Source organism: Chionomys nivalis, chromosome 17 (assembly GCF_950005125.1).
Source record: "Chionomys nivalis chromosome 17, mChiNiv1.1, whole genome shotgun sequence".
Taxonomy (NCBI): Eukaryota; Metazoa; Chordata; class Mammalia; order Rodentia; family Cricetidae; genus Chionomys; species Chionomys nivalis.
Window position 1 is genome coordinate 1,645,963 of NC_080102.1, and position 13,927 is coordinate 1,659,889.

At 43.2% G+C, this 13,927-nt stretch overlaps 1 protein-coding gene across 1 annotated transcript; it reads right to left on the minus strand.

Moving 5' to 3' along the window:
- Positions 1-831: 831 nt before the first annotated feature.
- On the minus strand, positions 832-13,856 carry Rida (reactive intermediate imine deaminase A homolog). Its single transcript, XM_057792416.1, has 6 exons — positions 13,700-13,856; positions 5,326-5,431; positions 4,065-4,119; positions 3,656-3,724; positions 2,673-2,728; positions 832-1,345 (listed from the first exon to the last, which is right to left on the minus strand). The coding sequence occupies exons 1-6, from the start codon at positions 13,762-13,764 to the stop codon at positions 1,289-1,291; spliced, it is 408 nt and encodes a 135-aa protein (XP_057648399.1). The 5' UTR covers positions 13,765-13,856; the 3' UTR covers positions 832-1,288.
- Positions 13,857-13,927: the final 71 nt, after the last annotated feature.

Here is a 13,927-nt window from a genome sequence, read left to right on the forward strand (position 1 = left end):
ATTATTTGGCTCAGCACTTACAACTTTGATTAAGCAAACATGTTATTAGAATTAATGAAGTATTTGTAAGCCTCCTCTGGTGTGTTACTTTGAACTGTTAATACACAGATAGAAATTCCTTTTGATCTATTGTCCCCTTCAGAACAAGGCAGGCTCTATATACTCTGAGAGTATATATGAATAGGTCATATACGAACATGACAACAGGCTAGGTGTGGTGACACATGCACACCTTTAATTCCAGCACTGGGGAGGCACAGGCAGGCAGATCTCTGAGTTGGAGGCCACTATGGTCTACAAAGTGAGTTCCAGGACAGCCAAAGCTACACAGCAAGACCCTGTTTCAAAAATAACAACAAAAATGAAAAAAAAAATGATAATAGCAAAGAAATATGGGTGACTTTTTAGGTATCTTGTAATGTGTTTAACTCCTATTTATTTATTTATTTATTTATTTATTTATTTATTTATTTATTTATTTATTCCTGAGACAGGGTTTCTCTGTGTAGCCCTAGCTGTCCTGGAACTTGCTTTGTAGACCAGGCTGGCCTTGAACTCATGGAAAGCTGCCTGCCTGCCTCTGCCTCTTGAGTGCTGGGATTAAAGGTATGTGCAACAATGCCTGGCATTAGGCAGTGTTTTTTTTTTTTGTTTTTTTTTTTTTCAGAATTAGTAAAAACCCAGATTTAACGGATACAAATGCTCCTGGATGGCTTCCCAACCCCCCCAGAGAAGACAGGAAAGGAAGACCAGAAAACCACCTAGGCAGTATTTTTAAATGTATAATTAAAGTGTCAAAAAATAAGAGATCACCACCACACCGGGTAAAATTACACATCTATTTTTATTTCCATTAGAAAAATATTATCTGTGTAAGATTTTGGTCACTTTATTCTCCTGTACTGTTCAAGTTTAACTATTTTGATTTAGTTCCCTATATCTAACATGAGGACTAAATATTTCACATGAACAAATTAATAATTTAATCAATTAGCTGTGCTCTTACTGTTTGTCATGAACAACAGCTCACCTTCCCTTTCCTGCTACTCACATGAGTAGCTGTGCTGAGCCTTCCCTCACTCAGCAACGTGAGTGTGTGTAAGTACAGTTGGGACATCAGCCAGTGTGCCTAGGAATCTCCAATTCATTTCTCCGTGCGTGAGGTTGTTTCCTTGATGGCCTCAGCTACTTTGGTCACATTTATACTTCCCAGCATCATTCGTAAAAATTAAGGTGTGAAAGACATTTTAAAAAGATCCAGAGTCAACTTCAGCGTGGCCACTTATAGTCATGCTGAGCTGAACGGCCCCAGGACGGCAACTGCTTCAATTTCAATTCGACTTCCCTGGAAAGAAAACAAGAGTCACTTTCTCCATCATTTGATATAAATTAAGGCTCAATAATACCTTCTAAAAACAGATGCAACTAATGGAAACATAGCTTTTTTTGTTTGTTTGTTTTTCTTTTTGGAGACAGGGTTTCTCTGCAGTTTTGGAGCCTGTCCTGGAACTAGCTCTTGTAGACCAGGCTGGTCTCGAACTCACAGAGATCGTCCTGCCTCTGCCTCCGTCTCCAGAGTGCTGGGCTTTAAGGTGTGGGCCACCACCCTCATCTGGCAACACAGCATTTTTTACCTTTTGTCTCTTCACAGAAAGCAAAGAATAGAAAAAAATCCACTAAGACCCTGCCACAGGTCAGGCTACCATGCTAGGTACATTCAGGTGCGTTAGCTCATCTGATACCTGCAGCGGCCCTAGTCATGAAATGAGACACTGGCCTTAGAAAGGCTGGTCAAGTGGTCCCAAGTTGCAAAGATAAACAGCAGATGACCAAACCCATGTCTTTTGCTTCCAAGCTCTACACCCAGTGACCCTTTCCAGTAACTAATTAACAGTAACTAATTAAAACAGCAAAGGACACTGCTAGGTGACACCAGGTCTTTACTGGCAAGTTACAGAAAGTGAGCGGGATCTGCCTCTGGGCTCTAGGTACACAGCCTGGGCAGGACACACAGGAAAAGAGGCCCTCGTGAGGGGACACCAAAACCATAATGGTGGCATTGTGTGCCACCGGTTCAGAGAGCATCGTTCCAGTGGAAAGTCTAGACTCTTTTTATTCAATGAGAGTCAGGTGAGGATACATAATAGTACCAATACCCAAATTCTCTGGCCAATACTCTTAAGTAGAAACTAGCAAGAGTGTTAAAACACCCTGCTGGTATGTAGAGCTTCCTCCACCTAGAGCTAAGGCTGTCCTGAGGTCTCCACTGATTCTACACTGTGTTCCATTTGAAGAAGTCCTTACGGAAGGTAGAGGACTGGCAGGAAGTCAGACTGCAGGGTGACACACAGGAGGGGCCCAGCAACCCACCACTCCTCCAGGAAAGGCTTGTACTACAGAACTAAACCCTCAGCACCAATCTCATTCCCTAAGCAGCATTATGAAACTGTTGCTCTTAAGGTTTTTCCTCATAATTTAAATCTCTGGATTGGGTCATGCCTGTGTGTTGCTTTATAAGATTTCCTACTTTTTTTTTCTAAGTACATAGCAGTATCAGGGTTTTGCCTTTAGACTTTGTTTCCGAGAAACAGGACTGTACTATTCTTGGGTGTCCTTTCGGAAAGACGGGTTTCGTATGCCCATGCGCACTTGCCATCTTATAGCGTACTTACTCTGGGCAAAGCAGCAACCTGGTACGCAGCCCTGGCAGGAAGGTTGCTCTTGAAATCTGAATGTAGAACAACATCAGGTTAGTCTCAGCAGGAGCAGCGGGAGTCCGGGAACTGCCTCGCAGCCCGGCTGTTTCCCAGACACAAATGACACCTCAGAAAGCTCAATTTAGACTGTCTGACAAGATATTCTGCCACATGACTTTATGACATCTAGTGCTTTCCTAAATATTTTGTAAAACAATGAGAGACATAATCAGGCATTTTTGTTTTGTAATGATGAGGATGGTTTGGGCCTTAAATGATACGCATAGGACAGGTATCAAAATAGGGAGTGGCTCCTTATCTTCAGTGAGGACTCTCCTACGAACTTTGGCCTTCTATGGCCATTTCTTCTGCAGAGAATAAGGCTATTTTCCCCACACCACACATTTATGTCATCTCACCAGGAGACAGGGACCCGCTTCCCCAACCATGGCAACGACCAGCAGTAGCATCTGCTCAGTGCTAGCATCTGTTCCAAGTGCTTTACAGGGCAATTCATTTAATCATCCCAACAGCCTCCTAAGGTAGAGGAAGACTGTCCCCTCTTTACATACAAAGAGACCAAGTATGGGAATGTTAAGTAACTCCCTACTGATTCTGAGAGAGCCAGAACAAAGATATTAGCGAGACCTTATCATAGCAATAAGGCTATATGTCTAGAAAACATTTTGGGGAAGGGTTTAAAAAGCCAAAGAAACCTAATAAAATTAGGCTTTAGGAAAATGAACTTGCAGGGTTTATGTACTTCTATTCCTAGGAACTGTGATAGAAATCCATTCGATCTTTTCCATAAGGCCTACTGTATGCTTCCAAGCAGAAGATGGTTCAGGATAAAATGGCATTTCGACATCTCTGTCACTTTTACTTGACAACGACACTCATTTACATTACCAGATTTATTTCCCTTGAAAAGTAAGCAGGAATAAGGACAAATTACTCACACATTTTGTAGATCTCATTGACAGTGGCAAAGTCATTTATGTCGGCCAGCAAGACAGTTGTCTTTACCACTAGAAGACAGAGTTTTTATTCGTCAGACTCAAAACAAGACTTAGGAAAACAGCGTGTGATTTTGTGGCTATCTCGATGAAAGCAGGGAGTGAAGAAGTGGAACGAAACAGTGCTGTCTCCCACACCATTAAAACCACAATCTTTAACAATTAAGACGGGACGTATGTTGTTGGGCATCATACGTCCTTCACAAAGACCAAGGAGATATCAAATGACTCAAGGGTGGAATGCTTGCTTGCCCAACATGCATGAGGCCCTGAGTTGGATCCTGGGCACTGCAGATACACAAACAACAACAAAACCCACCAACTGACACTGAACAAAGACCCAGCTGCTCACCATTAGTGAAGTCACAGCCTGCAGCTTTCAGAATCTCACCCAAGTTTGTAAGAGCCTGTGAATCAAGCCAGAAAGGTCAGATGCCGATGTTATATAATCACACTCACACACACACACACACACACACACACAAAATATACTAATATATACAATCACATAATTGGGCGTGGTCTTGGGTACTATAGAAATAGATGTAAAAACACGCGCAGCCTCTCTTGGCTGCTGGATTCGGTTCCTGTTCCCCGCTGGTGCAGAGGACTGTTGATCTCTGAGTCTACCCCTATTATTAAACTCCCTTCTGAGCTAGTGTGGGACTACTTTATTGTAAGCCATTACATTTCCCCATCATGATTTTGACCACCCTTGCTCATATAATCCCTCCTCCCTCTCTTCGACTGGACTCCAAGGGCTCAGCCCAGTGCTTGACTGAGGATCTCTGCATCTGCTTCCATCAGTTACTGGATGAAGGTTCTATGAGGACAATTAGAGTAGTCACCAGTCTGACAACAGGAGGCCAGTGGAGGCACCCTCTTCACTATTGCTAGGAGGCTTAGCTGGGGTCATCCTTGTGGTTTCCTGGGAGTCTCCCTAGCCCCATCATGGCTCCCTCTATCAAGATGTCTCTTTCGTTGCTTTCCCTCGCCGTCCCTTCCCAATCTTTGGACTTTTAAACAACGTTGAGACTGTTATAGACCATGGGGACATTTTAAAAAGTTGATTGAATGCATTTTTGCATTATGATGTGGCTATAAGTCCATGGAGGGCACGGAGTGGATGTGACAGTTTGAATGAAAACAGCCCCATAGGCTCACAGGGACTGGCAGTATTGGGAGCTATGGCCTTGTCAGAGGTGGACTCTGAAGTCTCAGAAGCCCAGGCTAGGCCTAGTATGTCTCATTTTCTTCCTGCTGCCCATGGATCCAGATGTAGAACTTTTAGCTCCCTCCCTAGCACCATGTCTGCCTGCATGCTACCATGCTTCCCACCATGATGATAACGGACTAAACCTCTGAAACTGTAAGCCAACCCCAACTAAGTGTTTTCCTTGATAAGAATTGCTGTGGTCATGGTGTTTCTTCACATCAGTAAAACCCTAATTAAGACATATATAGAATAAATAAATCTAAAATTAGTTTTTTTTCCAAAATCTTATATCAAGTAGTGAGTGACTGAAAACACATTTATCGGCTGATGTCTACTAAACTAATCAGGGCCATGGACGATCAGTGGCAGAAAGGGCCTCTAATGTGAGGTGACTCACCTGCTTGGTTTCTTCTACTATCCCTCCTGGTACAAGCTGTCCACTGGAAGGATCCAAGCCCACCTGTCCAGAAATGTACACAGTCCTGTCCACTAGCACGGCTTGGCTGAAATGAACAAAAGCCGATAATACATGTAAAAGAGATAACATAAAAGTCAATGCTAAAATAGCAATAAATAAGATATAAAATGGACAAATTGTAAAATACAAAACTGATATATTTGACTTTTGGTAAATTAAAATTTTGTTTATTGACAGACATACTTAAGAATGTAAAAAAGTCAGAGGGTGGGAGAGAATATTTACAACATATATCTAAAGAAGGACTTGTACCCAGAATATATGAAAAACTTGTAACTAAATAATATTAAGATATACAACCTAATAAAATACAGGCAATTGATTTTGGCAGATACTCCATAAGATACACAAACAACTAAGGCGTACAGGAAAGGGGCTACACACACGCGCGCGCACACACACACACACACAAGCGTGCGCAAATCTAAGATGCCACTGACATCACAGCAGTGGCAGAAACACCGCACCTGCGCGAGTGAAATGCACTGGAGAAAGTAAAGCGCCCGAGCCCGAGCATTCACGCACGGGCAACAGGGACACTGGAAAATGACAGGGCCATTTCTTAAACGTTCATCATATCCTCAACATGCTACCCAGTGTTAGTCCATCCCTCGGGCAGCTATGTAAACGCGAATGAAAACACATCCAAAAACTTTACATGACTGTTTGGGAACAGCATTCCAATAGACAAAACAAACCACTGCTGGATTCAGCGGCTGACTATACATGGTTTGAATTCCAGCAAAGACAAACTGTTAGGAGCCCTTAAGAAAAGGTGTTAGGTGGAGGAAAGGTGACTTATTGCTGCTGTATAGCTGTAGACGCATTCTGAGAGCAAGCCATTCCTCACAGAGCTTACTGTGAACTTCTGTATGTATAATTTTCATTTATCATTATTATTATTGGCTTTTCAAGACAGGGTTTCTCTGTGTAACAGTCCTAGCTGTCCTAGCTATAGACCAGGCTGGCCTCGAACTCACAGAGATCCACCTGCCTCTGTCTCCCACTGGGATTAAAGGTGTGCACCACCATCGCCCAGCATTTTTTTGATTAATTTTTAACAGCTACAGCATATTGCATTATAAAGATGTATTTTAATCACCTTCTCTTCCATTGCGGTTTCATACACTGAGACAACCCCACCCTCCACCTCTCTGTTTCCACTAGATCACAGAGGTCTCCTCATTAAAATAATACTTTCTTTGAAAAATTTTTTTTTTTGAGAAAGGGTTTCTTTGAAGCCTTGGCTGTCCTCGAACTCACAGAGATCTGCCTGTCTCTGCCTACCAAGTGCTGGGATTTAAAGGTGTGTGCCAACACTGCCCAGCTCAAAATAGTACTTTTGGAGGGGGTTTGCTTTTGCCTTTGAGAGAGGGCTTCATCATGTAGTCCTGGTTGACCTGAAACCCACTGTGTAGTCTAGGCTGGTTTGAATTTATGGTGATCCTCCTGCCTCTGCCTCCTGAGTGCTAGGATTAAAGGCGTGTGCTGCTATGCTCGGCTTTAAGGAATGTTAAATGTCCCAGACTGTAAACTTCTGAGGGCAGAGAACCACACTGCAGCTGTATAGGGTGATTTTCTGCACACAACACGCATGCTGTGTTTGCGACTGCTGCTGTGCCCTCTAAGCACGCAGCACCACCAGTCCTGGCTGTCAAAGCCGTGTTCTCTGCAGGACCTTGAAGTGCTGGAGTTCGACCAAGAACGCAGAGAGGCCACGGTTCTTCTCGACTCTTGGCTTTCTTCCACCTCTATCTTCAGACAGATAACTACTGAGCTTGTTAATGTGTGAGTTTTCTCAGGTTGAACAGTACCATTAGTTAACTAGTTAACTATTAGCTGACCCTTGTGGAACTAGGACACCCACACTAGGCCCTTCACAAAAATATCTTCAGTTCTCCCAACACATAAAAGAGTTTAAACAAAACTCTTTGTATCAATAAACAAAAGCTTTATGATAGCAAAAAGAAATCTATTTATTCAGAATAACAAAGCTGAGACTATTTGAGTTATATGAATCACCTCTCAAAGGTTTATTGATTTATTTTGGTTTTTCGAGACAGGGTCCTGGAACTCAGTTTGAAGAATAGGCTGACCTCAAACTCACATAGATTCGCCTGCCTCTGCCTCCTGAGTGCTGGGATTAAAGGCGTGCACCACCACCGCCCAGCTTAAAGAGATTTGTTACAAAAACAAAAAACAACAACAAAAAACAAACCAATTGGCTACTTGATACTTTTGGGGCCTACAAATCCTACTCTTCCAGCTGTTAGGTTCTAAAGTTGTCTTGTAATTTTTATTTTTCAAAGATTTTATTTGGGGGCTGGAGAGTTGGTTGAGTTGTTAAGAGCACTAGCTGCTCTTGCAGAGGACCCAGGTTCGATTCCAGGCAGCCACAGGGTAGTTCACAAACGTCTCTAGCTCCAGTCCACTCTCTTCTGGCCCCGTCATGTATGCAGCATATGTACACATACACGCAAACGAAACCTTCATACACATAAAACAATAAACCTTATTTTTACTTACGTGTGTTTGTGTGAGTGTACGCCACATTGTGTGTGGGTGCCCAGAGGCCAGAAGAGGGCATCAGATCCCCTGGAGTTACCTGATGTGGGTACAGGGAAGTAAACTTGGGTGTTGCGCAGATGCAGGGAATGCTCTTAACTACTGAGTCATCTCTCCTGCTCCCCATTTTTTAATTTTTTTTTTTTTTTTATTTTCAAGACAGGGTTTCTCCGTAGTTTTTGGTGCCTGTCCTGGAACTAGCTCTTCTAGACCAGGCTGGCCTTGAACTCACAGAAATCCACCTGCCTCTGCCTCCCGAGTGCTGGGATTAAAGGCTTGCGCCACCACCGCCCGGCCCCCATTTTTTGAAATACATTTTATTTAGAGTGTGTGAGTGTGTGTGTGTGTGAGTGTGTGTGTGAGTGTGTGTGTGTGAGTGTGTGTATGAGTGTGTGTGTCCACGGTGGACACTGGAGGAGGAGTCAGTTTTCTCCCTGTACCGTGTAGCTCCCAGGAGCTTTACCCTGCTGAACCATCTCACCTGTGCAGATTCCAGACACTTAAAAGCATTTTATTTTACTTCCTGGCCAGAAATACACTAGGCATGATGATCCAAACCTAGAATTCCTGGGATCACCATGTGTGAGGCTAGCCTGGTATGTGTGGTGAATTCTAGGCTGGTTAGGACAGAGTGAGATTGTCTTAAAAAAAAATTACACCTATACCTACACCAAACCAACCCCGAAACCAAGGGTAGTAAAACTCTCAAAAACGTTCCAATTAAGCTCCCAGTCATAATCTGTGCCGCATTACGACAGTGCTAACAAAATGGAACGGCACACACGGATGTTGCCATCTCTCCAGACTCTGTCCTCGGCATCCTCAAATGTGCTGAGCCGGCTAAGCAGTGACAACAGCCATCCATCCCAATGCTGTGGACTGAAAAGATCAGCACATTAGAATTCTCTCTGCAGGACCTAGAATTTCAGCAGTGTGCGCACCACAAACTTCATGCACAAAAGCCTTTATTTCCAAATGGCCTTCTAGCAGGTCTTACTCCCTCTGATCAGAATGCAGGGTGGGAAGTTCAAACACCATGACGTTTCACCACCCCACAACCCCCCAAACTGGCATGCTCTTGTTGCGTCTCTTCCCTGCACACAGCTTAACAAAGCAGTGACCTCACCTGTTCTAAGTCAATTAGAAATATTATACTATGTTTTCTTCTCTCTCTCTTGTATGCATATGTGGTGTGTGTGTGTGTGTTGCACGCAGCTTGACAAAAAAGTGACCTGACCAGTTCCAAGTCAATCAGAAATATTTTGCTATGTTTTCTTGTCTCCCTCTATGTATGTTTGGAGCGTGTGTGTGTGTATACATGTTCTTGAGTTTTGGTGCATATGTGCCCGTGGAGGCCTGATGTTGACATCAGGAGTCTTTCTTCTTCAACCTCTCTTCACCTTATATATTATACTGAGGCAGGGTCTCTCAGCTGAACCTAGAACTTGTGATTTGACTAGTCTGTCTAATCAGCTGGCTCTGGGGATTCTCTGTCCCTGCCTCCCACCTGCTGTGGTCACAGGAGGGTCACCACACAGGGCTTGTGTGGGTGCTGCATGGGGATCAGACTCTCTGGTATCTATGTAGAGCAGTTCTAAACAGAAGAGGAAGGCTTACACCCGGGCTACTAGGCTTCAGGAAAAATTTGTTTGGATTGATCGCTTCCTTATTTAAGCTTAAGAACTAGGGTTACTATCATGTTTATTTAGGAGATAAAGAAGCAACTAAGACAAAGTCTCTCTGCAAGGCTACACAAGTAAAAAGAAGTCAAGTAAGAATTTAAATCCAAAGTCCAACTCTGTTCTCCCTGACAGAATCCAACTCTTCGTTTTGAGACAGGGTTTCTCTGTGTAGCTCTGACTGTGCTGAAACTCTGTAGACCAGGCTGGTCTCGAATTTACAGAGATCCGCCTGCCTCTGCCTCCCGATTGCTGGGATACTCTTAACGTCAACTTTTCAATGTTTTCCCAGAAGGTTAGCCATGGACAGTGAATCATATGAAGAGAATTTTTGTTGTTGTTGTCTTTCAATTCTTCTAAGCTGGGACAACAAATGAAATGGTTCGGAATCAGCCCCGGAGTTCATCACACTGATTTCAAGTTGTGTTACATCACTTAGGGGGTGACCTTGACAAATTATTCAACTTATTGTATGTCAGCTCTTACATTTAAAAATGGAGCCTGTAATATTAATTGTGCACATGGAACATTGTTAGGGCTAAGAAAGCATCAGTAGAAGTAGCAATTGTGGTTCTGACCCTTCTTATTAAGGATTAAAAAGGCTATTTTCAGAAAACAAGTTTAAGAAACTATCCCTTTAAAAAAAATAGTGTGGGGAGTCACACATGTTCAGCAGGTTTTTCCACTGAGCTATTTCCACCCTCAGCCAGGAACACATGGAAAGTTGTTATTATTATCTATGTGCATGTGCGTATGTGCACCACCCATGTGCATACCCATGAAGGCTAAAACAGGGTGTTGCATCCCCTGGAGCTGGAGTTACAGATGATTGGGTGCTGGGAACCAGATTTGGGTCCCTGGAAGATCTCTTAACTGCTGAGTCATCTCTCCAGCTCCAGCCAGAAATGCCTTTTTTTTTTTTAAATAAAAAAGATAATTTATTTTTATTTTATGTGCATTAGTATTTTGCCTGCTTGTATGTCTGTGTGAGGGTGTCAGGTCCTCTGGTACTGAAGTTACAGACAACTGTGAGCTGCCATGTGGAAATTGAACCTGGGTCATCTGGAAGAATAGTCAGTGCTCTAAACTGCTGAGCTATCTCTCCAGCCCCAGCCAGAAACACTTTAAACAAAAAGAGCAGCCCAAAGCTTTGAGCCAACTGCAGTACGTAAATAGAATTTTGCAACTTAGGAGCTGACCTTAACACTTTTTATTTGAGTTTTTTTAAATAGTTACTTTCTGTTGCACTGTTTCCTATTTATTCTGATAAAGTTTCCTTTAAAAATTAATTTAAGTGAGCCAGGCGGTGGTGGCGAACGCCTTTAATCCCAGCACTTGGGAGGCAGAGGCAGGCGGATCTCTGAGTTCGAGACCAGCCTGGTCTACAAGAGCTAGTTCCAGGACTGGCTCCAAAACCACAGAGAAACCCTGTCTCGAAAAAGCAAAAAAAAAAAAAAAGCAAAAAAAATTAATTTAAGTGAAAGTGAGTCATTTCAAAGAAAATGTGTAATGAAGTTATAAAACACCCAGTACATAGTTTGGGAGGAAAATAAAGCATTTCAATTGCAAAACTATTTTCCCCAAAAACTGTACATCCTGTATTCTTCTATCTCTGTGCCCTCATTTCAGCTAGTTCCTCCAGTAGGAATGCAAATCCTCAACAATTCAACTTTAAAGAGTCAAACTTCACAACACTGCCATAAACGGGAAGTTCAACCTTTAAAATTTAACCTAGCCGGGCGGTGGTGGCGCACGCCTTTAATCCCAGCACTCGGGAGGCAGAGGCAGGTGGATCTCTGTGAGTTCGAGACCAGCCTGGTCTACAAGAGCTAGTTCCAGGACAGGAATCAAAAGCTACGCAGAAACCCTGTCTCAAAAAATCCAAAAATAAATAAATAAAAAAAGAAAGAAAGAAAGAAAGAAAGAAAGAAAGAAAGAAAATTTAACCTAAAGACCTTTCACAAGGAGTTTTCTAAATCTTTTTTTCTTTCTCTGCTCCAAATAAGAGAATCAGTTTTCCTCCCTTTCATTTGGTCTCTCACACCATCAAGTTTCATTTCCAACCCTATTAATAATAATAATAATAATAATAATAATAATAATAATGACTGTTCTTCCACACCTGAATGCTGTTTCTCTTGATAGTGTGGTATTCAGGGAGCTATGGTTTGAGTTCAAACCAAGCTGTCACTTACAGACCGACCCTATGACCTTGAGCTAGTCAGCTAGCTTGACCTTGAGACAACTTGAAGAGAAAAAGGTGCCTGCCACGGAGCATCCACGGATGCTTTCTTTTTAAAAGATTTTTATTTATTATGTATATAGGTTTCTTCCTTCATGTATCCTGCAGTACAGAAGAGGACACCAGATCTTATTACAGATGGTTGTGAGCCACCATGTGGTTGCTGGGAATTGAACTCAGGACCTCTGGAAGAGCAGCCAGTGCTCTATTCCTCTGAGCCATCTCTCCAGCCACCCCACGAATGCTTTCTTGTTGTTATATAGGTGAAGACCTTTCTCACCAGATCACTTCTTACACACTTTCGTATCAGTTAAGTACTTGGCACCCACTACACATCTTCCGCTTTTCAAATGCTGCAGCTGTAGAAAGGAAATCTGCAGCTCTGATTCACAGTGAAGAGATACTACATCAGAAACTACTCTTACAAATGGAAAATTGGCTCTAGACATACTTTAGTGAATGAAGATTTAGAAAGGAATTAATGAGGGGAAAGTTTGCAAGAACACCTAAGATACGATCCAGGGATCTTTTAAAGCCGAGGCATCTTGAGAGGTTTTAAGAAGTGTGCTGTTCCCCAACTCAGAGCTAAGAACACTGAAACAGACCAGCAGGTTCCAGATTAGTCTGAGCTACATCAATAGTGAGACCCTGTCCTTCACAGGCCCCCACAGAAGGGAGTACATTTCTATGTAAAAGCACTTCTGGCAAGTGAAGATAAATGCCAGAGGGTGATTTTTTTTCCATCTAGTACATGCATTTTTTTTTTTTTTTTGTTTTTCGAGACAGGGTTTGCATTTTTTTTTTATAGTATATAGTATTTATAGTATATAGGGCCATCTCAGAAAATCGCCTTTGATGTTGCTTGCATTTGATATTAGTGATAAATAAACATGAACAAACCATTCACACACATCACAGGGCAAGCCTACATGTTGTAAAAACCAAGGACTTGGATAGACATACGGAAACTTGCTGAATATTGCTGTGATCAGCTGTTCACATGCAACAAGCATCTGTTGATGGGTTTACTCGGAAACGAAGAAAGGATTAGTTCAAACTTCATGCTAGTAAAAGAAGCCCGTCACAGAAGACCACATAATGTAGGATACTTTTGTGAGGACACATCTTTAACAGGTAAATCCTATAGCGATGGGAAGTAAATAAGAGGTCATGCGGAACGAAAGCTTATTTCAGGAAGGATACAAAGGTTTCGAGAGTAGAAAGCGGTGATGGCTGGACAACTTCTGCGCACAGTGCAAGCCACTGAATTGTACCCATGAAAGGAATGAGAATTCTATGACTAGTTTGTTATTTTTCAACAAAGTTGTTACGAAAGCCAAAACCAGAAGCCACAAAGGCAAAAGCCGAAGGTCTGGGGGTGTGGGTGGGTGATACCACTTCTAACCAAAGAAAGCGAGTTTAGGCAAGTTTGGCTCCGGAGTCAGGCAGCTCCAGATGGGGCCAAAGTCCCCGGAGGGCGAGCTTCTGGGCACACTAAGCCTCCCCTATTCCCTGAGGGGGATCTGGGTGCAATGTCCCCACTTCTAACCAAAGAAAGCGAGTTTAGGCAAGTTTGGCTCCGGAGTCAGGCAGCTCCAGATGGGGCCAAAGTCCCCGGAGGGCGAGCTTCTGGGCACACTAAGCCTCCCCTATTCCCCGAGGGGTATCTGGATACAATGTCCCCCCTTCTGGGCTCATTTTCCTTGCGTGTTATAAGGGGTCGGTTCTGAGACCTCCAGTGGCCGCAGTTCCAAATGGGCGACCCGTGCACACCCGGTCCTTGTGCTACCACCATGGGAATCATTACCTGTAGGCACCGATGGCCGCCGGGGCTTTTGCGGTGCTGATCACTTTTTTGATTATGGACGACATGCTAATCTTCTCACGAAGACCCTCCAGAAGAAGACTCTACAGAAACTCTTCTCACTCCTCTGACCAGACAACCCTAGGCACCAGGCTATTTGTCTCAGGTACCGCCCCCGTGTGGCTCGCAGGGCACGATGGGAATTGTAGTTCGCGCGCGACTCCGGGACAC

Excerpts from the sequence above, each read along its gene's own strand:
- Rida (XM_057792416.1), bottom strand. The coding sequence starts at position 13,764 with ATGTCGTCCATAATCAAAAAAGTGATCAGCACCGCAAAAGCCCCGGCG. Across the intron at positions 3,725-4,064 it reads AGGCTGTGACTTCACTAATG|TGGTAAAGACAACTGTCTTG; the intron begins GTGAGCAGCTGG and ends TCTGTCTTCTAG. Across the intron at positions 1,346-2,672 it reads AGGTTGCTGCTTTGCCCAGA|GGAAGTCGAATTGAAATTGA; the intron begins GTAAGTACGCTA and ends TTTTCTTTCCAG.